Here is a 23348-nt window from a genome sequence, read left to right on the forward strand (position 1 = left end):
ATCTATATTGATAATGATGTTTTAACTGCTGTCTCCCTGCCCTAACACTACCCACAGAAGCATTTCCCATATACAAAAGTGCTGTGTGAAAGCCCCTCCCAATGAAGCCATTAAAGCACACTGCATCTGCTCTGTGCATGTTTGTCAGAGCATCTTCTCTCAGTGACGACCTGTCTTTCAGTTGACATCCACATCTTCTCCTCTAATGAGTACAAGAGAGTTGCCTTCTCCTTTTTTTTCTTTACTAATGACTACACTTTCAACTTTGCTGAGTATATTGCAGCAGAGTGGAGTGAAAGTTGCGGTTGCAAGAGGCTTACTTACAAAGATAGGCGATAGGCATTCTTTCTGCAAATGAGCTTTTTACACCTGGCCCCCCGTTTCATTAGAGCGTTGTCTGCTTGTGTGGATCGCCGTCAATGACGTAGGTGTTTGATAAGTGTGTGAGAGTGTGTGAAAGTGGGGTGCTGGAGTTCTGATCACTATTAGTTTCCTTGGCATACCGTTATTAAGCCTTAATCATTTCCCTCCCAAAAAAATCGTATTCATTGCGATTCAGCTTGCCTTTTTATATAGGTCTTTGATACAAATTAAGTTACTTTAATTAGATTGATTTTTAATTTACCAACTGCTCTAATAGGCAGACTCTTAATTGTGCCTCCATATTAGACTGCTGACAAAACCCCAAAGAGTGGAAGATGGGGTACATTGTGGTCATCTGTGACTGTGCTTTTCCTCTTTGGTTGACCACACAAAGCTGGTTAGCCTCCAATTTGTACAAATACTGAATGGACATCAGAATAATATGTTACTGGTGCAAACTGCCGCTGTCATAAAACATACATTAACTGTACGGGACATTTTAAAGTAAGATTTTAGCTTTTTAACTGTCACAGTTATGTATAAAGTAAAAAAAAAATGTACCGTATTTTCTATACACACTTTGAACTCTGCGACTTCAACAATGATGCAAATCATTTGTGGCTAAAAGAAGTACACTTCCGATGATGTTTAGAGTGCTAAAACAGAAAGTGGTGCATTTGGGTAGCTGTAGTGCAAGGCAATATCACATGTTTTCAAGTGTTATGCAGCAGTCCTGTTTTGATCTGATAAACCTTACGTAGCTTTGATAAAGTGTAGAATTACTACATCTTCTGGTTGGACTGTGGTAGTTGTTGAAGTCCGATGAAAAGCAGATCACATCTCACCAGAGCTAACTTTTTTCCCCCATGTTAAATTTGCTACAGCTTATATTAAGGTGCATCAATAGTTTGTAATTTACGCTACAATAAAACACTTAAGTGATGTTGTATCTCACTTGTGCGGCATGCTTAAGTGAAAGAAGAAGTGAACCACTGCTCACAATAAAAATAACAAAACACACGTTAACTATTTATGGAGGTTCTATGAGACGTCAATGAACTAATTGTTTGTCTCTACAGGTCTAGTGTGCATGAAGTCAAGCACGTCAGTGGTGGAACTTGTCATGCTGCTTTGTTCTCAAGTAAGTCTTGCACCCCCCCCCCTTGTGTCTGTTAAGGAAAAACGTATGTCCACCTTTGCTGCTGCTTATCTTATCATTGTGTTGTTTATGTAAAAAGTTCCTGCTGCTGACAACCGGCAGCAGCAGCAGCTTTCTCGCCTCACCTCGTCCTCCCCCTCGAGGAACCACCTCATGCGTGCGCGTCGGTGACTGATTACCTCAGAGACGACTGGCCAAGGCTCTTGTTAAGCCCTTGTTTTAAGCGAGGTCAGAGCCCTGATGTAGCAGTCAGAAGGGGAGATATTTAACATACCTTGTGTCAGCCCATCAGTCTTGCATCGGGAGGCCATAAGGAAGCCATTACTTGGTGCCGCTCTTTGGATCCAGACACGAGACGGTGGATTGTCGCTCTGTGGTATCTGCAGTGCCAAAGTCCTCTCCAGCTGGGCGCTCTGCCTCTGTTGTTTGGGGGCCGTTATTTGCACACTCTTTTCCAAATGGACAGTCTGTGTTGAGTTATTGAAAGCGCTCCTTTCTTAGGCTTTGCTGCGGGACTTTTGGAATTATTGCACAAGAGAGCATCAACATGCTGTTAGGGGAACCGGGTCCAACCCCCTACCTCCTCATTCCTGAGATAGCATTACAGTGGCTCAAGAGGTTTCTGCCATTAGAGGCTCTTGGGATGAAACTTAGGCTGAGATATTGATCAAACGACAAAGTCCTTGATGCTGAACCTGAGAGCTTCTCGTCCTTCACCAGCCTCTCACCCAGAGACGGACTACTTCTCTGTTTGCTAACAATAATAGCAACAAATGTGTTTTCTTGACTTGATTTGATGGAATAAGTCCTCAAATGGTTACTTTTCAAGTTGTGGTTTTTCACAACATCATGAAGGAAAAATGGACACTTTCAAAAAGCCTTCCCAAAAAGTAGAACCTGCACATGTCCAATTTCCACGTCCTATTGGTGTCATCTGCATGTGTCCCAATACTTTTGCCCAGATGTTGCAAGTATATTAAACTGACTTTCCAGAACCCAGCGTACAAAATGCCAACTTCCAACAAATCTTCCTTGCAGTAATGCTTGAGGACAGCCAGGAGGTCACTCAGCTGACCTTTAACCCCACTGTGTTTTGTGACTTGTCAGATTTATGCATAATTGTGTGCTAATGATCCGCCTTTTCTTATTTATGCATGCTAATGGCAACAATCATGGTGCGCCTCGTCCAGGCTGCAGACACAGAGCGTCTCGCCTTTCCTCGGCGTGACCAGCTAAAGGAGAAGGTCAAGCGGCTCTGTTTCTTGTAACAGTTTTAAATATGGACAGCGGGGGGGGGGGGGGGGGGGGGGGGTTGACGGGAGCGGGAAGAAGTGGAGCCAGTGGAGATTTAGTGATGGAAGGTCTCCAGATGTGGAGAATATCGCTGAGCAGATAAAAGCAAAGGCTCCATGTGCACTGACAGGTCGGATTCAAACGGCCCAAATACTTGTTGCAGCCGTGCTGCAGCTCAGTGAGATGAAAGACCAAAACTGTTGTCAAAAATTGGAGTTATGGAATTTGAGGTCGACAACTGCACTGTCGCTGACAGTATAAATGCACATTTCTTGCAAAGAATAAGGCATTCCCTGCGTCCAATGTTGCCCAACATGTTGCGTCACTCTTTGGCCACTTGACCAGCTCTTGAGTTCAGTTGCATCACATCCACTACATTTCACCAATATCCTTATGGTGGTGGTTCAGTTAGATAACCACAATGTTTGAAACGGCTCTCTGATGCAATGCAGGTTTATAGCTATAAACAGAGGAACCCATTCCTTGATGCTTGTGGACTTTCAAAAACTGTCCCCTTTGGGAATTAAGTGAAATGAGCCCATCCTTTTTCTACGCCGCTTATCCTCATTGGAGCCTATCCCAGCTGACTTTGGGCGAGCAGCGGGGTACACTCTGGACTGGTGGCCAGCCAATCACAGGGCACATATAGACAAACAACCATTCACACTCACATTCATACCTATGGACAATTTGGAATCGCTAGATAGATAGATAGATAGATAGATAGATAGATAGATAGATAGATAGATAGACTTTCTTTATTGTCATTGCACAACAAAACAGCAGTGAAATTGCTAACGAAATGTCGTTGCCTGGCTCCCGTATAATAATAAATAAATAAATAATAATGTGGAGAATAAATAGATGACATCAAATATGAACAATGTACAGCGTAATTTAAGTAATTTGTACAAATAATTTAAATTCTAACTACATTCTGCATTGTTACTATATAAATAATTCCTTTTGTATCAAAGGTCTTGTGTCAAATCAGAAGAGAAGAGTAAAACTCGACCGATAGAGTTACCCAGCCATGTCCATGAACTCTGTCCATTTACTTCAGAGCTTTACATGAAGATTTACTGATGTGATGATGCGTGTGTCTCCCCTTCAGCTGTCACTTGCTACACTACCAAAATCCAAGATAGCAAACATGAACGTGTCACGCTTCAAAACAGAGCTGCCCAAGTGTCGCACCTACCTTCCATTTCTGTATTTATTTTTGTCACGTGAGCGCCTGAGCTGTGCATGATCCTTGTCCAGATCCAGAACAGCTTATTTTACAGGCTGACACCGAGGAAGGGAAAGGAAGAGGAGGAAAGGAGATGGCTTGTGTAAGGAGGTGGGGAGAGGCGGGGGGGGGTCATAAGGAACATTTGGAGACCAGATGCTCAGCAGTTTGTTTGCACTGTATCTTGTTATTAACATATCCACGGGTCACAGTGAGCAGTCCTGCGTGCATCGCTATGTGTCAGGTAGGACAACGTGAACCAAAAACTGCAAAAATGCTCTGACAAATGCTGCAGGCTTTTAAAATACTTGTGAGAGCCGTGTGCATATAACCGTAGACCAGGGCTATCCAAAGTGTGTCTCTGGGTCATTTTGGACTCACCTTTGACTGGCCTCAGCATATTGTAAAAATAAAATGAAGTAAATAATGACTAAATTATTACTCTAATTTGCTGTGTCACATATAACACAGGACTATGATGTTGTTTATCTTTAAAATGTACTAAAGTGACAGACCGAATCCTTCATTTGTTCCGTATGCTGCCCTCGCTGAAAAACCTTTGGACACTACAACTGTATGCTTTCAGGCAAACCTCATATTTGACGTTATTCAGCTCACTCACTTCAGTTTTTCCCTCCATTTGCACCTCAGTGAGGGTACACGAAGAGCCCACTTTCCCACAATGTCGAGGGGCGCACTCTCAAACGTCTTTTTAATCATTTCCAGAGCATGTTGTGAGACATGCTCTGAGAGCAAATGGCAAGGCAAGCAGGGCAGACCCCAGGCTCGGATCCCTTCCAGGCTCACTAATCTATCACTGCAAAGGCCAGAGGATATGGCAGTATTTAAGTGAGAGGATATAGTTTCATCCCGCAATTACATCTCTGCAGTATTTACAGATCTTTTCACAAAGCAAGACGGGGCAATCACATGTGGTGGACGGCTTTTTTACTTTGCCACCATTGTGCCATAACCACTATATACAGTACATATTTATATACACCAAATTAGTTGAAATATGCAATTCCAATGGTAACGTGATCTTGGCAACTCATTTCTGACATGCTAAATTGTTGCAAAGGCTATCACCAGATTAACATTGTTTTCTTTTCAGGAATGGCAAAATTCCATACAGAAGAACGCCGGCTTGGCCTTCATTGAGCTCATCAACGAAGGAAGGTGTGCAATCAATGAGCTACATTGACTTTTTTAATATTGATGTAGAGCAAAGCATCCTTATTTATACACAGAACATTATGTTGTAGGGCAAGGCAAGAACAATTAACTAGATTAATACTGTAAATGCTCTAATTATAGCTGGGGTGTTTATGTATCTAAACCGCAAAGTGGAGGGGGCATTATTTGAAATTTAGCGATAATTGGATAGAGGTTATTCTTTTGATAAGTAATTATTGTAACCAGTATGATAAATAAACAAATCTTTTTTTTTTGAGCTGACACAAATAAACAAAACATTTTTCTGTCAGTGTGAGAGGTCTCACTCGCTCACATTTTGAATTTCCTCAACGTTTGTGGGCGAGTTTAAGAGCTGATATGCAAATAAAGAAAAATGGTAATAATTAAATATACTTGCTGACTGTATTGTTTTAAATAATAGCCCATAGTTTAGAAATGTATATAATGTACATAAAATTGGATGTCATTATCGTTTAACACAAAGAGATTTCCCCGACTTATTATAGATAAAAAAATATTTCTATCTGTGATTAAATGTGATTAATTCCGAGTTAACTATGGACAAATTGTGATGAAATATTTTAATCGATTGACAGCCCTAGTATTTACGTAGTATGTACATGTATGTGTATATGCAGTATGTACATACTATGTGTATATATACATACTGTATATATCATGTGCATCTGTAGCTCCCTTTGAACATATAGTAATTTATCAGTAAATATATTACACAACACAATAGTAACAGAACTGATGTTGTCATAGTGCTACTGAGCAAATTTGAGTGTTACAGCAAGTGTAACTGAGTTTCACACAAACAGTGGAGTAGTGCAAGCAAATTTTTAAAGCACACGCAGAGGTCAATAAAGCTGGTGGATGTTTAACAGTAACAATGCATTGCAATCAACTACTGTAATCGTTTAATAAAAGCCTACATAGTTTCTATAGCCACAGTTGTAAATGGAAGTAGCCTATTTTATGACCCAACGCTAATTGCAGGCCCCAGGCGGTTATATGCCTTTAATACAGGGTACTTGGTTGTTAATTGAACCATTACAGTAGATAAATGAATAATGTGATGATTGTAAGGTAGACTAGTGTGAAAATGGAGTGACACGATTGATTATTATGTACGTGTGGTTCATTTCTATTGAGTCCACAGCTAACCTTGAACTAACTAACCTAAACAGTGTTGTGATGAATCTAAATAAGATTGTGTATAAAACTAGAATATTCCATTGCACACTCACAAATTCCTCATGATCCGCCCATCGTGCTCTCCTCCTTCCCCACTGCTCTGTGGGCGTGGCCAGACTCAGGGTTTTCTGTTGAGTAGATCAGGGAAGGCTCAGGCTCCTTGCCCATCTGCTGACCCATCTGGTCCGGCTCGGCCTTTGGGCAGCCCAGTCAGGCTTCTCTCAGTGCCCCGGTTGGCACTGGAACAAAGAGTTGCATTCAGTGGCGGTGCACAGCGCTGTCCAAGGTGCTGCGAACACATGATCCATTTCTCATTGTCTCACTTGGCCTGTACACAGCTGCCGTGCTAACGCTAGATAGTATATAAACACATAAGCGATCCCCTATGTTAGCAGTAGTAGGTGTAGCAGGTGTTTATTCGAGCACAGCCGATTCTCAATAGTCGTTCTTGATTTAGTAGTTCTTAACATAATTAATGTTATGCAACATATACAATAGAGAGATGACCGGACTGACTGATACATTAACTTAACTTGTAAACTTGTAAATAATCAATAAGGCAAATATGAATGTACACATATGTTTTATTAGTTTTATTACTATTCAGCCCCTCAAATAACGTAACATAAGACTTCACTTTTTGTACAATGACCTACGTACGATATTCTCACCAGTGATGTTGATTCTAGGAACAGTGCAGCTCAGCTGTCTTACATACTGATTAAAGTCTTTTATTGTAGTGTAGTCTTATTACTTCCCGGGACAGTAGGCAGACTGCAGACAGTATCATGCACTGGAGAGGAACCACGGCTGCTTTAATTAAAACAAAGCGGGTCTAATGATGTGTAAAATGGCATGCAGCCTTCGCACAATAACCCGGGTGTTTTCAATGATTAAAGGTAGTGGGATCAAAATGGGAATGTGGGCGGATTTGCGTGTAACCTCGTCCGGGGCCAGACATGTCAGCGGGGCCTGCTGGCCTGACGCCGCAGTCAGTGGGAGGCAGTGATCTGTCAATCAGGGGCGTGAAGACAAGCTTCGGCGCACTAACGGAGCTACTCTCCCCTCCTTTAACGCTGCAACTACCAAGTCGTGAACCCTATGCCACACCCGGCCTCTAATACTTCTTTAATGCACTGCTCTCTCTGTAGGTTACTGTGTCACGCCATGAAGGACCACATAGTCCGGGTGGCCAACGAGGCCGAGTTCATCCTGAATAGACAGAGAGCTGAAGACGTCCACAAACATGCTGAATTTGAGGTACACACAGTAAAGATGGACAATTTACACACGATACTGTGTATGCTTCTGGACTCTTTCCCAGCATCTTGAGCATCAGTGTCGTTGCATGCATTTTCTCCATGTGTTTGGTTTCAATAACTTGATAACTTATTTTTAAATGATCAAGTTTGATATAAAATGAAAAAGCAACCAATCTCATAATTATTAATTTCTTTACTTTATTCATTCATTAATTTTCTACCGCTTATCCTCATGAGGGTAGCGGGGGTTGCTGGAGCCTATTCCAGCTCTCTTTGAGTGAGAAGCGGGGTACACCCTGGACTGGTCACCAGCCAATCACGGGGCACATATAGACAAACAACCATTCACACTCACATTCATACCTACCTCATACCTAATTGGAGTCGCCAATTAACCTAGTACCTGGGAGGAAAACGGGAGGAAACCGGAGTACCTGGAGAAAACCCACGCATGCACGGAGAGACAAACTCCACACAGAGATGGCCGAGGGTGGGATTGAACTCAGGTCTCCTAGCTGTGAGGTCTGCGCGCTAACCACTCGAGCGCCGTGCAGCCCCGCTTTACTTTATTTTTCATCTAATTTCCAACTCGAACAAATCAAGAAAATAGGATGAAATAAAGATTAGATAGATTAGTTAGATACACTGAATAGCAAATAATAGTAATAAAACGACAATCATGGCAGTAATTACAATAATATTTAAGAAAGGAACAAGTTAAAACATTTTACTTCAACATGTTATCATGCTATATAACATGCAGACCACACAACTAGGAGACCCGGGTTTGATACCCCCCTCGGGCATCACTGTACTGTCTGAAAAGGAGTAGGAAGAATATATGGCCTTCTCCGATCATAGATACACAACAAATGTAATTTTTGGTAGCCAGTACATCAACAATATCTGTTTATTTAGAATACTGTCAGAAAGAAAACAAAAAAGAAATCATCATGTTTGTGAATATTCATATTCCTGTTTTTTTTCCTCTCTGAAGCTAAAAGAGTGAAAACCACAAAAACGTTAGCATGTGTCTTCAAACCACAGAGGGTTGAATATTTTGCACACACACACACACACACACACACACACACACACACACACACACACAACACACACAGTGTCACTTCTGTTAGCAGCTTGTACACATCGAGAGTGATGAGTTTCTTATCTGAGAACAGCAGCCATCCTCAAACAGCTGCTTGATTTACAGTTGCAGAGGATCCTTGACCTGCTAGATAAACTGGAGGAGACGGCTAGATGTGCAATGTCAGAAGAAGAGCGGAGGTGGGGGGGCGGAGTGTACCTGGCCCCATCCGTTCTGTCTGCCAACTCCAGACAGCCTCCACTTTATTATCCCCCTCCATAACACTCAAAGATTGAAGATCCAGGATGCAGATAAGACATTTTTACAATTAAGGCGGTGTCAAGGCGACGCGTCATATGCTTGAAAGTGATATTTGTCACAGCATCATGTGGTAACGCGCACAGATTGAGTTACCTGCTTCATGAGGAATATGTTGAAGTATGATATCTGACAGATTTCAGAATTGACGCAGGAAATTCAATTAGCTCCCAGCTTCTGTTAGCAAATTAGATTTTGAATATTAGCTTGCGTTCCTCCCCCCACCGAACCCCCGGGTGGCTTTGTAAGACAATCTGATTTCAGCAGCAAAGATATGGAGTCTGTCTGCATTACTTTTTATCCACATGAAACATGATAGATACTGTAGATTGGGAGGCTTGCGATAATTGTATGGTTTAGTTTATTTCAAACATGCTTAAGAAGGTGCATTAAGGAACATTGCATGTTTACACCTGCGCATTCCAGGAAGGAGCTTATATAATCCTTTGTCAGTTTGTGGACCGTTCATCCCAAATAGAAAGAGAGCCGACTACGTCCACAAACATGCTGAATTTGAGGTACAGGCTGTAAAGATGGTTGCACGGTGTACGAGTTGGTAGCATATAGGCCGCACAGTCAGGAGATCAGGAAGACCTGGGTTCGATTCTCCACTTGGGCATGTCTGTGTGGAGTTTGCATGTTCTCCCTGTGCGTGTGTTTCCTCACACATTCCAAAAGTATGCATGGGTATGAATGTGAGTGCGAACGATTATGTGCCCTGCGAGCCAGGGTGTACCCCACCTCTCGCCCGAAAGACAGCTGGGATAGGCTCCAGCATACCCGTGACCCGAGTGAGCATAAGTGGTATAGAGGATGGATGGATGGACTGTAAATGTACAATTTAAACACAATACTGTGTATGATTCTGGATTATTTCCCAGCATCGTGAGCATCAGACGTTGCACATAAACAATTGTGTTATCTTTAACAAAAAGTGAGGAATAGATCATTTGGAATTAGTGTGACCAGAAAAAAACACAGTGGCTTGCTGAGCTGAGGTCTCACGAGATATGCTGAGATGATGGATGGGTAATAAATAATCTCAAACAATCACAATTATAAAATGTAACAGTCCAGTTTTACAGTCAGTCACATTTTAACGTTTGTGTAAAAATGAATTACCACTCTTAATAGGAGGGTAGAATTGAATAAGTTTTGCTTCTCCCTACTCCTTTTTGCACATGCAGAATTGTGAATTGTGTAATGTGCCCATCCCAGCTGACTTCGGGCGAGAGTCGGGGTACTCTGGTCGCCAGCCAATCACAGGGCACATATAGACAAACAACCATTCACACTCATTCATACCTATGAACAATTTGGAGTCACCAATTATCCTAGCATGTTTTTGGAATGTGGGAAAAAATGCAATCACAGGGAGAACATGCAAACTCCACACAGAGATGGCCGAGGGTGGAATCGAACTTGGGTCTCCTAGTTGGGTGGCCTGCACGCTGTGCCCTGCATTAATATTAAAGCGTTACAAAGCAACAAAACTATCAATCAAAATGTTGAAGGGGCAATGCAACAATGCGTGACTTATTTTTAACATTGAAAATTGTCAGAAGTGTAAAACAAAGTTAACCAGAGTTTATCATAAAACTTAACTTTAAAAAAGCTAAACTTTAAATGTGAGTCTTATACTTCAAGTCACAAAAAATATACAATATACACTGAAGTTAATCATTTGAGGCACGCTGAACTGAGGTTTGCCGCTGTACCCAAAACGAAATAAAATAGCCCATATATTCTTTCCAATACAGTACAATTGAATTGCGACGTGATGTGTAGCGCTCTTCCATCCTTGACAGGTGATGGTCCTTGTGGCTCTATTAAAGTATTTTCCTTTCTCGTGTAATAGCCACGTCCACGCCGCCTAGCAGGGAGCCTCATCTCTCCTCGCTCAGGGAATGGACTGCCTTCACACGCCTGCCGTGATTTACTGCGCTCCTCCAAGGGAGCCAGCATATATCTCTTGGCTGTCTGCTAATATCGCCATGCACTCAAGTGTGTTGACTGAAGCCGGGACATTCGTCAGTGTGACAAATGTTCCATTAGAGGATGTGTATGGTGCAATCTTTGTTGTTTCTGCTGTCCGGTGTCACTTTTTGCAGTGCATATTGTGATGTTTTATAATAAAAAAAAACCTCTAAATTGATAATATTTATTTTGTGTAATTCAATCAGTCCAACTGTGGCCATTACGCCGCTGAGAGGAAAGAAGAAGAGAATATGTGCGACCACCTGATCAGTGCCGCCAAACACAGAGACCATGTGACAGCCAATCAGCTGAAGCAGAAGATCGTCAACATCCTCACCAACAAACATGGCGCCTGGGGGATGCTGGGCCAGAGGTGAGCCCACTCGTCCACCGCTCACCATCCCTCTTATACCTAGCTTCAAGTTGAAGCTAAAAACTCAGTGATGGGATGAAGCCGCTAGTTAATGTCATTTTCCCACAATCCAAGAGGGTCAACATTGAGGTCAGCAAATGCAATTACATTGTGGGGTAGCCTTATCCCCACAGGGACGCCTGATTGGCCGCTCATACACCGCTTTGGCGTGGGGGGGGTGCAAATGTTTCTACTGGCCACCGCTGTCCAGGCATTCATTGACCTGCTCAAGCAACACACACCAACACCTGGTGGTAGTTTCAGACTTGACCCCCCCATCCCACCCCACCCCACCCCCATGGGTCCTGTTAAAATAAGCGCTAGATCCACTTCTCTGCCTCCGGGTAGCAGAGGGGAAAGATCAAGGAAAGACGGTCCTTTTTGGACAAACTGATTTATCGTGATGTTATTAGTGCAGCACGTCTTCATTTTTCATAGATTATGTTGCAAAAGCATTCACCATCTTTTTTGCAGTCCGTGTACATGGATTTTGCAGCATGCATTTAGAATTTGGATGGCCAATGGAGATGCCTTCTTGTTTTGGAATAGGCAATTTCTTTTGTGGAGTGCATTAATGAATTTTGTAGATCTGCGCTCTTGTGGCTACCCTGTACATGCAATGTGCAATCATTGATCAACAATCTCTGTCTTACAAGTGTAAAAATAGCTTTTGTTGTAAAATATGGCAAATGACATTTATTTAATATGTGTAAAAGCAAGTTAGTCTCCGAACAGCACAGTGCTCATGCAACACTTTAGCCTATCATCCACAACCCTTATGTGAGACGTAAACACCACATGTAGCCAATTTCTCTCTTATGTGAATTCTAAAGATATAAAAACAGCTAAAAAGAGGTGGCTCACTAATTCATGTTATGGGACACACCTATAAAGCCGGCTATTAAAAGACCTCCAAAATCCTCCAACAAGGTTGTATAGTTTTATATACATGCAGTGACTATGTAGTAACATTCATGACAACATGTAATACTTACAGTATGTGGCCGTGCATTACCAGAATTTCCTTCTTGGACACATTGATTTCTCATAGCAACATAGAAAGGAATGCTACACCTAGCGTTAACTTTTCCAAAAACAAAAACTCGGCACTACAGCTCCACTATGTAGCGTTACCTTTGGGTAGTACACCATTGCGTTCTGAGTGCAGTACGCTGTAAGCAAGTTTGTGGTGACACTAATTGCCAGCCAGCTAGTTGCTAGCTGGACATAAATATGTTAACAAAAATAATAAAACAGTGTCGCTGCAGCTTGGTTAATATGCAGGTAAAATGATGTCAATGGAGCGTTTATTTTGGTATATTTAGGCAAAATGGCTTTTTATATAATTGGAATGCACTGAAAAGAGAGAAAGCTGTGTTGACATCTCATATAAGGATTGTAGATGATGGGCAAAATTCCCACAAAAATGCAGTTTTCCTTTAAGTTCATTCAGTTGTAGTGTTTAAGTGTAATGCAATTGGATGCAATAAAAGATCATCACTTTACAACACAAGAAACAAAGAACACAATCCTGGTCTACTGACCTCTAGTTTTTGTCCATCCTGCCTGTTATTATAATAAGTAGCTTTAATAATTAGTACAGATGCATGTGCATACTTTTCTATATTCTACTAATCAGAAGCATTGTTTTGTCTTTACAAGATATGTTTATTATGGCTGCAAACATTTGCATGAACCTTCCGTAGGAGCAGTCGGGGTAGGGCTCGCGTTCAAATATTTATGGAGCTTCTCTCTCTCCGTCTTTTTCTCTCTGATGCCAAGCATTTGCGTCGAATTGAAAAAAGCCAATGGTGCATGGTTGCGTTGTAAATGACACCGCAAAACTCGCAACAAATTCAAATTTAATGGCAACCTGCTGTTGAAGAAAAATGACGCAATATGAAACCCCCCTCCCATCCACGCATCGGAGCTCGCGGCGACGTCGCAGCTCAGTCTTATTCAATGCTACATTAACTTTCCCATTTATGCTGCTCTTGTAAAATAGAAAGCCCTCCAGCATGTTGAAGTGGATGGTTGCTGTGTGTGTGTGTGTGTGTGTGTGTGTGTGTGTGTGTGTGGGAGGGGCGGCGGGAAGGCTTAGCTGTAAATGTTTATTTTCACCCTAATGCACTGATATTCCTGATCCCTTTCACTCTTAAGTACTTCCTCGGGATATTTATCATTTCTCCTGGATGGATTATAAACAAAGCAACTCTTAGGCAAAGCAATTTTTGTGTGTATTGATCGTTACACTCCAGCATCACAAACATCTGCAGGTTATCTCAGTATAAAAAATAAAGCAAATGTTGTCACGTCACATAAAACAAGCTGGCTTTGTACTGCTGTGTAGTCATGTGAGCCCAGTGAAGACTAAGCAGATCTGGCCTTTCCGTGCCGCGTTAGATGACGCTATATGGCTCCTCCATGATGAATGTCCCCTCAGTATAGAGTCGGCATAGGAAAATCAATACCCCTCAAATTGAAACAGTATAGGCTTGTATTGATCTGCCCTGCTAAATCAAAACGAGGAGGCTTTTATACGCCTCCGTGCGACAGCTCCCTGCTCGGTAATGACACACTATCAATTTTGGCTTTGCACTGATAAATCAACTTGAAAATTGGATGTCAGAGCGTTTTTTCCCCTCCATGGAAAGAGTGATTTCCCTTGCCCTCTGGTCCCCTCTGCTGTTGACCTCTGAACTTCCACTGGATTATAAAGTTCAGTCTCGTCCAAAGTGAAAGTAGATGTCAAGGCTGATGAATCCATCGAAGAACTGCAGCAACGGAAGCGGAATATGCACTATAGTCGTTTAACTACTTCAGACATTTTAACCTATCATGCACAGCCACAACATTAGGTACACCTGCGAATGACATCCCAAACTGTTTTATAATTGTTTTTACAAACATCAGTTATGAAGATGGATATTACATTAGGTAGGTTTTCAGTGTCATGTGTTTGTTTTAGGTAGCACAAACTTGCAAAACCTGTCTAACGACACACTCTGAGGCTGAGTACACAGCAACAACCCACGCACAAAGGCATGGGCAGAACATGCAAACTCCACACAGAGATGATCCAACAGAGTGTCGGACCCACAATCTCCATACTCTGAGACCACAAGTTAACCACTAAACCAACATGCGGCCTATTAAAAAAATCTATGCCAATATATTGCAATTTACTCCATTACTCAGTTAGACTGTACGACATTCCGTTGTTCCATGGAATAAACGCACCAAGATGCTCTTACTGCCTGATAGAAGGCAAGAGGCAAGGAAAACAGACATGCATGGACATGGCAATACAGGGTCTCCCCAAAAAACATATACACACTTTCAATAAATGTAAACTAGTTGTTTATTATAATTTGTTCAATTTCCAAAATCTTACAAACAATTCCATTGGTTCTGTATTTGCACGCATTCACATTTAATGACTGCTCTCAATTCAATGACTTGCAGATCTCAGAGCGTAGACTAACAAGGCCTAGTGGTGTGAGGTCTGGTGAACATAGTATTCACTGAAACCCCTCCCTCCAAGGAAGGCTCTAACATTACGATGGTAGTGCGGGTGATGCCCCATCTTTGCTGAAAATAAACTCCTCAGCTTCAAATGTGTCTCTAATACTTGGCATGACAGATTGTTGCAGCTAGTGTATACATCAGTTTGGGACTGGCAAAATTATCGAGTTCATTATTAATCACTGTAAAACACAACAAAAAAAAAACCTCTGTGGATGTCTTAACATTCACCTCACATCTCGAGTTGTTTTAACATTCTCAATTGTGTAATATTACAAACATCTTAACTGTATTACATGATAACGCTTGTCCATGCAATGTTTGCTAGTGCGTTATTTTTAACTAACAATGCACTTCACATACCTGTCCAGTGCCAGTCAAAGACCTGAATGGATGAGAGAATCAAGAGAATCACATATGCAATTGACTTCCTGTGACAAACACTTATGGGAATATGATAAATGACAAGTCAAAATTGTAAAAAGTTTACCGCTCTGAATACTAAAATGTACATTTTGAATGGGAATGCTTTTTACTGTTGCCAAGAAGCCAAAGACAAAGCAAACCGCACACATTAATCTTGGTGTTTCCCGAATAAAGCTATAAATAAGCCTTGCCACATAATGTTGAATTATGTTAGAAGTTTTACTACTGATTACAGTGTCAGGTGAACTTGTATACAAAGTCATTCTTGCCACAATGAAGCCTGCTACTCCTCAGGTGCTAATTATAGCAACACAGCCAAGTTGTGGTTAAGGGAAAACAGAAGGAGGAGACAAAACTTGCCTTTGTTCTCAATCGGGGGTCCATGTTCACATGAGGGGGGGTCGTCAGTGACAGCTGACGAAGGATCCTCCAGCGGCAACCACAGCAGACCCTAACCTCAGCTGACTGCTCTATTGATTGTCAACATTTCTTCTGTATAATTACTTTTTTGTAGCGTAGACCAGAGAAGGTAAGATGGAAACGTCTATTGATCTCCGTTAAGGCTCTGAAACGCTCTTCCCTTGGCTAACAGTGAATTTCATCTCTCATGTGTGACGAATGGTAACAGTCTCGCTGTGGATAATAACTTTTTTTCTGTGTTGGGTTTCGCTTTCAAGGGCTAAGCACAAGGTGGGAGGGATGGGGTCATCGGGGGCATCATGAACCTCAGAGGTTCATCGCATCTTGACCTTTAGAAGGCCAAGGTGTGTGGTGGAGCAGTTTTGGCCGGTACTTTACATGCAGGGGTGCCATCAGGAATTCTGGGCCCCATAAAAGAAAAAAAATCACCTTGGACCTAATAAGAGCTTTACATAAAAGTCTTGCTTCTTCTTGAACATAACACATGTGCTAAGGACCATCTTTTACAGTATTAATTCATGTTTTGAACATTTATTAAAGTGGATAATGCATTTCTCATTTTTCTGACTTGTTAGTTTTGTATACTCATGTTAAAAGATGCCAAAGCATCAGATAGTGAGGTTTGCACATTTGGAAGTGAGCACTGAAACAAGTTTTAGATGGCTCTGCCCGCTCGGCTTTACAGAGATTTTTCTAACGCCAAGTTTTACTAATGTGAATGTGATCCAGACTTCCTTATATGTATGTGCTGCAGATTGCCTGCACTCAATAAACTCAGACCTACACATACTAATCACAACGGAGTGGGCGTACGCGTAGGAGGGTCGGTCGTGGAGTAAATTAAACAGAAAGTGTAGGTCGGAAGCAGGAAGTCCATGGAAACACTGCGGAAAGAGGCGCAGAATCTGAAGCTCGAGAAAGCTTTCTGTTCAGGTTATTGTCTCGAGCTGCTCTATCTGAGTCCACAACTCATTACAAAGCACAACCTTTGCACAATAAGTCCCCTATGAAGACTTTTAAAGAAAAAAGCACATGCATAAACACTACATTAACTTTTAAAGGGCTGCTGCTAACTCATCTGCTGGTAAAACTGGTACGTATAACTAGGGCAGGGTCAACTGATTTAATAATACGTGCGCTGATTAAATGTTGATTAAAAATGCTAGCCCTCTGCTAGCTTATTTCATTGTGGACATTAAGCTAACAGGTGAATTTCCATGACACACAGACTGGCTAGGCCAGACGTTGACGGTTGTTTGCTTTTGTAAACCGGGTGGAACATTTAGGGCATACACTATTGTACATAATTGGAGTGTGCTGAGTGGGATGCATTGTGGTGGTCTACAACTACACATAAAAAAAGTGGATTATTGAATGCAGTGAGTTCATCCATGGTTCACATTCCATAAGTCCAGGAAATGTAGTAGAAGTCACTATAAGTTGTATGATAAACGTTGATTTGTTATTTTTAACATGATACATCTTCTTCCCCTCAAAGTCATACTGTGCATGGATTTCTTTATGACGTCCAAGTCCCACTGGGCGGTTCTTAACCTTACACAGTGTGCTAATTATACCTGTAAAGAGGCCCTTTACCGCAATCATTCATTCCATGGCACACTGAAATTGAGCCCAGGTATCATCTGTACCCTGTTAAAAAATGGCGTCTCGCTCAGCTGGCCATCCAAGGCAGTTCACCTCCGGTACGAGTGCACCTCATGATCACTCAAGTGATGGCGTTTATCTGTCTTCACCAGATGATTCGCCATCACTTTTGCTGCTATGTTCTTTCCCCCTCTTTCGTCTTTGTCCAATAGGCTTTCGTCGCAGTGCTCGTTCTCTCCATCTCTTAATCTACAAAAGAAACGTCAGAGCCAATAACGAGCCCAGCTCACTCTCATCAAGGTCACCACAGCGTTGACTGTGCTGATGATAAGAAATGTTTGAGTAAAAGAGATAAAAGCATGCGTGCGCCCTCCACCATAATGTGATCATGATGTCGGGCCGTAGATTCTTATTGCTTGGCAATCAACACGTGACGCGCGATCAAACTTGATGGTTTTTTAAAGAGGAAATTACCGACTGTCTTTTTTTGCTGAGTTTATTGGCCACTTTGAAATCAGCTCCTCACCATATGGCTATCAGCTTCTGCCACTTAGCTGTTTAATGGAAATAAAAGAAAACAGCAGTTTGTTTTGGTTGACAGACAACGTTTTTGCATCCCACACTGAGGAATGACTTTTATCATGTGGCGAAGGAGCTATTGCTCTGAACACTGGCCAGAATTTTCTCAGTTCATTTTTCTTACTTCCTGATGACAAATTGCAAAAGGAAACAAGCCAGTAAATATCACTTGTTTCAGGTGATAAATCAATGCATTTTACTCAGCGTTTTCCTTTAATACATTATTCTAAGAGGCATTAAAGGTCATGTACAGTTGGTCCTCTGTTTACTTATGAATTCCGTTCCTAGACTATGATGGAAATTGAGCTTCGGTATAAGTCGGATCTTGTATCTAAATTATATTGAGTTGTGGACTCCTATAGAACAGCTACACACAATAACCCACACAGAAAGCTTTCTAGATCTTCCAGAATCTACACCTATTTCAAATGCATTTCCCTGTGATTGGTCCCACTCAGCTTGAACTACTAACAGCTTGTACCCAGGCATGCCCATATAAGGGTGACTTGAAAAAAAAACCTCTCAGAAGCAAAGCGTTCAGAGCCATACCGAAGTTCTTACAGGTCTCATTTCCAAAAACTCATTATCTTACACTTTGTCATCATTCTAACAACATTTATAGGTCAGAAAAGGGGAAAAAGCACAATAGGTCCCCTTTAAGATCAGCGACCTGGCAGTTATGTGTACTGTAGTGTTAAAGAGTTTTGTGATTTCAGACTGTTTGTGAACTTGGCATGAGTCCTGACTGTTTTTGTTTGGGTGCAGGAGGATGACAATGAGGACGGATGCTTGCAAAGTTTGGCCGACATTGACCTGTTTTGTTTTTGCAACAAAGAGATTGTTGATCGACTACATCCTTGTCATCTTGACAACATCTGGGTAGACGTTACAATACGATCTTTATCCTTTTCTCCTTTTTCCTGGCTGCGACAGTCAAGGCAAGACTAATGTTGAGCCCATAGTGTGTTCTGCCGAGGCGAACCCTGCTGTAACTATTCTTAAGCAAGTCCTGTGTTATGGTCGTAATTAACTTATAAGGGCACTGCACTTCACAAAGGAAATGCAGTTCTGAATTTATTACACTTCATCCATTGCCCTTCAAGACGAACTACAATTCTAAATTTGACAGTTTATTTTTAACACACCAACATATTATATAACATTTATGGCGGTTCTCTTCCTTTTATACTTGTGAATTAAGAATGTTATTTAGAACATTGCCTGCACATCATGATGATGACCGTCTGACCCAGGAACAGATCAATTCTATTTCCATTACTTCCTATTGGATCAGATTGTGTTGGACCTCAGAAATTGTCCTTCATAAACGTCCCATAACCAGAGTTCTCTTCCTCCTTACATGCTGTAGTTAAACTGACTGTGTAAGGTCAGCAAAAAGAAGAGGCTACTTGTCCTTTGTGTGAAACCAGTCATTGCCCCTGTCCCACCCCCTCCGTGAATAGAATTGTCACTGATTAGTGGTATTTATAATAATTACCCGTCGCTCATGTCGCCAAATTGACGCTTTTAAAATGTAGCCTAATGGTGTTTTATTGAATCAGCATGTCTGTGTCCTCCCTGGTTGACTGCCGCACACAAATCTTCTGCCTGTGAGTATAAATAGAATAAAAGGGGACTCTTTATCTGCAAGTCGGCCCTCTGTGTGTGTGTGTGTGTGTGTGCGTGTGTGTGCGTGCGTGTGTTTGTGCGAGCGTGCGTGCGTGTGTGTGTGTGTGTGTGTGTCTTTTTCCTCAAAACACATGAAGTTAATCACTGCGACTGACAACAAACTGATGTTATCCTGTTCAATATCTTAACTTAAGGGAAGGTCTGTATTTCATACACTTTCATATCATTTGATTAAATATGTGTGAAATTAAGTTCAGACCTCTTGTAGTTTCCTTTTCACAGACAGTGTTGCACTGTGTTAATATTGTCTTAAATCCCTGGGAGATAATCAGGGCCTCAGACAAGCACCCATTAGGTGTCTTGCTAAAGGTTAACTTCAGATAGATGGATAAATAGCAGTAATACATTTGTCTGATAATTCTCTTTGCTTAGCTTTCTACTGTTATTCCTATCTAACCATTGTTATTAAATGTATTGACGTTTGTTTTATACCCATTCTATTTTCCAATCCTCATTTTTATTAAAATAATAGGTTCCGTGAAACCTGTGGTCTTATATCAATTACTACACAGCAAAAAATGCAGTTTTCACCCAAATATCTATCAGAAAATAGGAGCCTAATATCCAGACAATGTAGACCTCGTACGCATTTATCCTGCTCCACTTAGCGAAGCTGAAAGCCTCCATAAATAACAGCGCTCCTCTTTCCTGAAGGTTATCAGTGCAGGAAAATTAGCTTTTAAAATGCAGTTTGAAGTCCATTTAGGTGATTGATTGGCGACTGCTCTAATAAATTCAGCCGCTTTTTGTAAGGCAGGCCTCGTCACAGCCATTTTTTATTGTCATGGAGCCAGATGCATTGGACGTGTAAAATAAGGAGGTCTGCAGCTTCATAAACAAGGTTATTGCGACAGAGTGTTTGTGCCGGTCTGTTATGGAGACTATACAAGACAAGCTTTGTGTTAACACAACATGTTTAGGGTGTGTGTGTGTGCATTCAAATAACATTTTATGTGAGTATATGTCTTATTTGGGTACAGGCTAATAGTGTGTAATATTTCTGAAACAGCAGCACTTATTTAGTAAAATAGGAAAAAATGCTACAGCAAATGCTGTAATTATTGTGAATGTATTCTATACAATACAGCAAGTGTAACATGTTTAACACCAACAGTCAGCATTTTAAAGTCCATGCAGAGGTAGATAAAGCTGCTAGATGCTGAATAAATGTGTCATGTCCCTCAAATGTTTGAATTCTGTATTTTAACCTCTTCCGGCCATTCAACATATTGTTAACATATTGTTATTCTGGACAAATACTTTTTCTAAAAAATTGACATGTTTTAGTTTTAAATGTGGCTACACAGTGGACGAGTGGTTACACGCAGGCCACACAGCTAGGAGACCTGGGTTAAATTCATCTCTATGTGGAGTTTGCATGTTCTCCTTGCGCGAGTTTGAATGGTTGTTTGTCTATATGTGCCCTGTGATTGGCTGGCCACCAGTCCAGGGTGAACCCCGCCTCTCTCCTGAAGACAGCTGGGATAGGCTCCAGCACCCCCGCAACCCTCGTGAGGATAAGCAGTAGAAAATGAATGAATGAATGTGGAGCCAATTTATTTATGTATGTTTATTCCCCTAATACTACACAAGTTTTATGGAGTCAATATTTTAACTCAATGCTAACAGACGTTTTGTTATTGAAAACAATCTGTTGCCAACACAGTCAGATTCAAGCAATATATTATTGCTACATTGCAATATATTATAATTTTGGACCTAAACCCAAACAATCCTAATGGTGCTTCCACTGTAGTCAAGAATAGGACTGCTGCAGTTTCAACACAAGAACCAGATCTGATCCCAACCGAAACCATCAGAGCAGGGACATAGCGAGACATTAAAATGTTGGCTGTTAGCACCGGCTCTGTATCAAAGACCCAATCACCACGTGTGTCCAAGTGAACCACCTGCACCAGACTCAATAAAAGTGCTTTAAATATCGTTAAAGCTGTTTACAAAGTATAGGATTTACCCCTACCCCCCACTGTCATCTGCTGCCTATTTGCACCCTGAATTAGGTGGGGGTACATAATCTTCGACAAGTAATCGCCTGTGCTCGCCTCCAGTGGATTTCCATTTTGGCTGCTGTGTAATCTCACATTTACAATATCATTTAGGTGGCTTTCTTCTTTTTCCACCCACTGACATCTCTCTTTTGCTGCCTCTAAGCTTGCAGGGAGATTGACAGAGGACAAGCTCAAGGCATTCTCAGAGTCACTTTGCATAGTACAGACACACACACGCGTACACCGACTCCTGATTGATATTTAACTGAAACTGAGCTCTTGTTGCTGTCAAACCTCAGCTAAGTCTCTTGAGCTGCTTGATTTCTGACATTGGAAGATGTGTTCACAAGGAGGTTGTGTGTGTGTGTGTGTATACACTGTATGTTGTCATGTGATCCCCTGTAACACTTTAATCTGTTTAGACTGCTTCAATACTGCAGCACAAGCCATACAATGTTGTACAAGGCTGCCTGCCAAGGTCTCACTGATGTTCTGTACGTGCAGTACAAGAATTTAGGTCATGTTTGCATTTTTTTGGCAATAAGGCAGCATTGGGAACAATTGTAAGTAAGCATGATTACTATTGCAACACACATCAACCTGTCTTACGCTGGTCTGAACCATTCATTCATTTCATATGCCGCTTATCCTCACAAGGGTCGCAGGCATGCTGGAGCCTATCCCAGCTGTTTTCAGGTGAGAGGCGGGGTACACCCTGGACTGGTCGCCAGCCAATCACAGGGCACATATAGACAAACAACCATTTGGTCTAAAGCAAGGCTTCTCAATTATTATGTCATTTTTTGTGTTATCTCAGCATAAGCATCACAACTACTAATACTACTACTACTTATAACAACTTAGTGTGTACTTGTGTCCAAAATACATGGAAACAACAAAACTCCAGAGATGAAACATTAACATTTTACCACGCAGAAATAAAGCTATCCTGTTGTCGCTTATGTGCAATTATCTGAACAACAAAGCGTCTTCCTGGTACAGGAGTAAATGAAAGCAACACATTATACTACACTACACCCGCCGAGGCTCCCTCCATATAGGCCGTAAAACATCTCCAGCTGGAGCGTTAGAACAAGCAGCACTTGGTGACCTATTGCCAGTCTTGGTGCTTAATGATCTGCATTAGCTGCCAGCAATAAACTGATCCCGGGTCCTCACTAATATCAGCATAATCATTTACAAAGATGGTTACCACATGCTGGAATTATTTTCATCCCCCCCCCCCCTTTTTTTTTTACAAGCCTAATTCGATGTTATTAATAATGAATAAAAACGCAATTTTCTGTCGACTTGCTCGAGGGCTGTGGGAATCATTACGATGAATATTTCAGCACATTATTTTAATCTTCAGTGCACATATGCAGGAGGGGAGGGGAGAAGGGCTTACTTTTATAGGCTCGTGCGTCAAGTGCTCAGAGACCCCCGGTCATTAAAGCCCACGCCGTCTGTGTCGAGGTGCCTACCTTTTGATTTACAAGACTTGTTAAAAAACACTGTTTAATAAACGAGGCAAGCTGTGCCATTTATACTTGTAATTTGATGCTGTATTTGTTAATGGGGAGGCATGTGATTTAT

The 23348-nt window shown here is 41.5% G+C and overlaps 1 protein-coding gene across 5 annotated transcripts in view; it reads left to right on the forward strand.

Moving 5' to 3' along the window:
• LOC131134774 (neurobeachin-like) overlaps nt 1–23348 on the forward strand; it is a 189633-nt gene that overhangs the window by 80500 nt on the left and 85785 nt on the right. For 4 of the 5 annotated variants that reach the window (XR_013627937.1, XM_078792628.1, XM_058080378.2 and 1 more), the window contains exons 33-36: nt 1443–1504; nt 5161–5225; nt 7595–7703; nt 11294–11460. Coding sequence is in view for 4 of the 5 variants with exons in the window: in XM_078792628.1 (XP_078648754.1) it covers nt 1443–1504; nt 5161–5225; nt 7595–7703; nt 11294–11460 (403 nt within the window). In the remaining variant the exon portion in view is untranslated. Of the gene's footprint in view, nt 1–1442; nt 1505–5160; nt 5226–7594; nt 7704–9112; nt 9629–11293; nt 11461–23348 lie in introns of those variants that run through there. The other variant, XM_078792629.1, reaches the window with a different exon arrangement.

Source organism: Doryrhamphus excisus, linkage group LG8 (genome assembly GCF_037039965.1).
Source record: "Doryrhamphus excisus strain RoL-2023G ecotype Guam linkage group LG8, RoL_Dexc_Guam_v1.1, whole genome shotgun sequence".
Taxonomy (NCBI): domain Eukaryota; kingdom Metazoa; phylum Chordata; class Actinopteri; order Syngnathiformes; family Syngnathidae; genus Doryrhamphus; species Doryrhamphus excisus.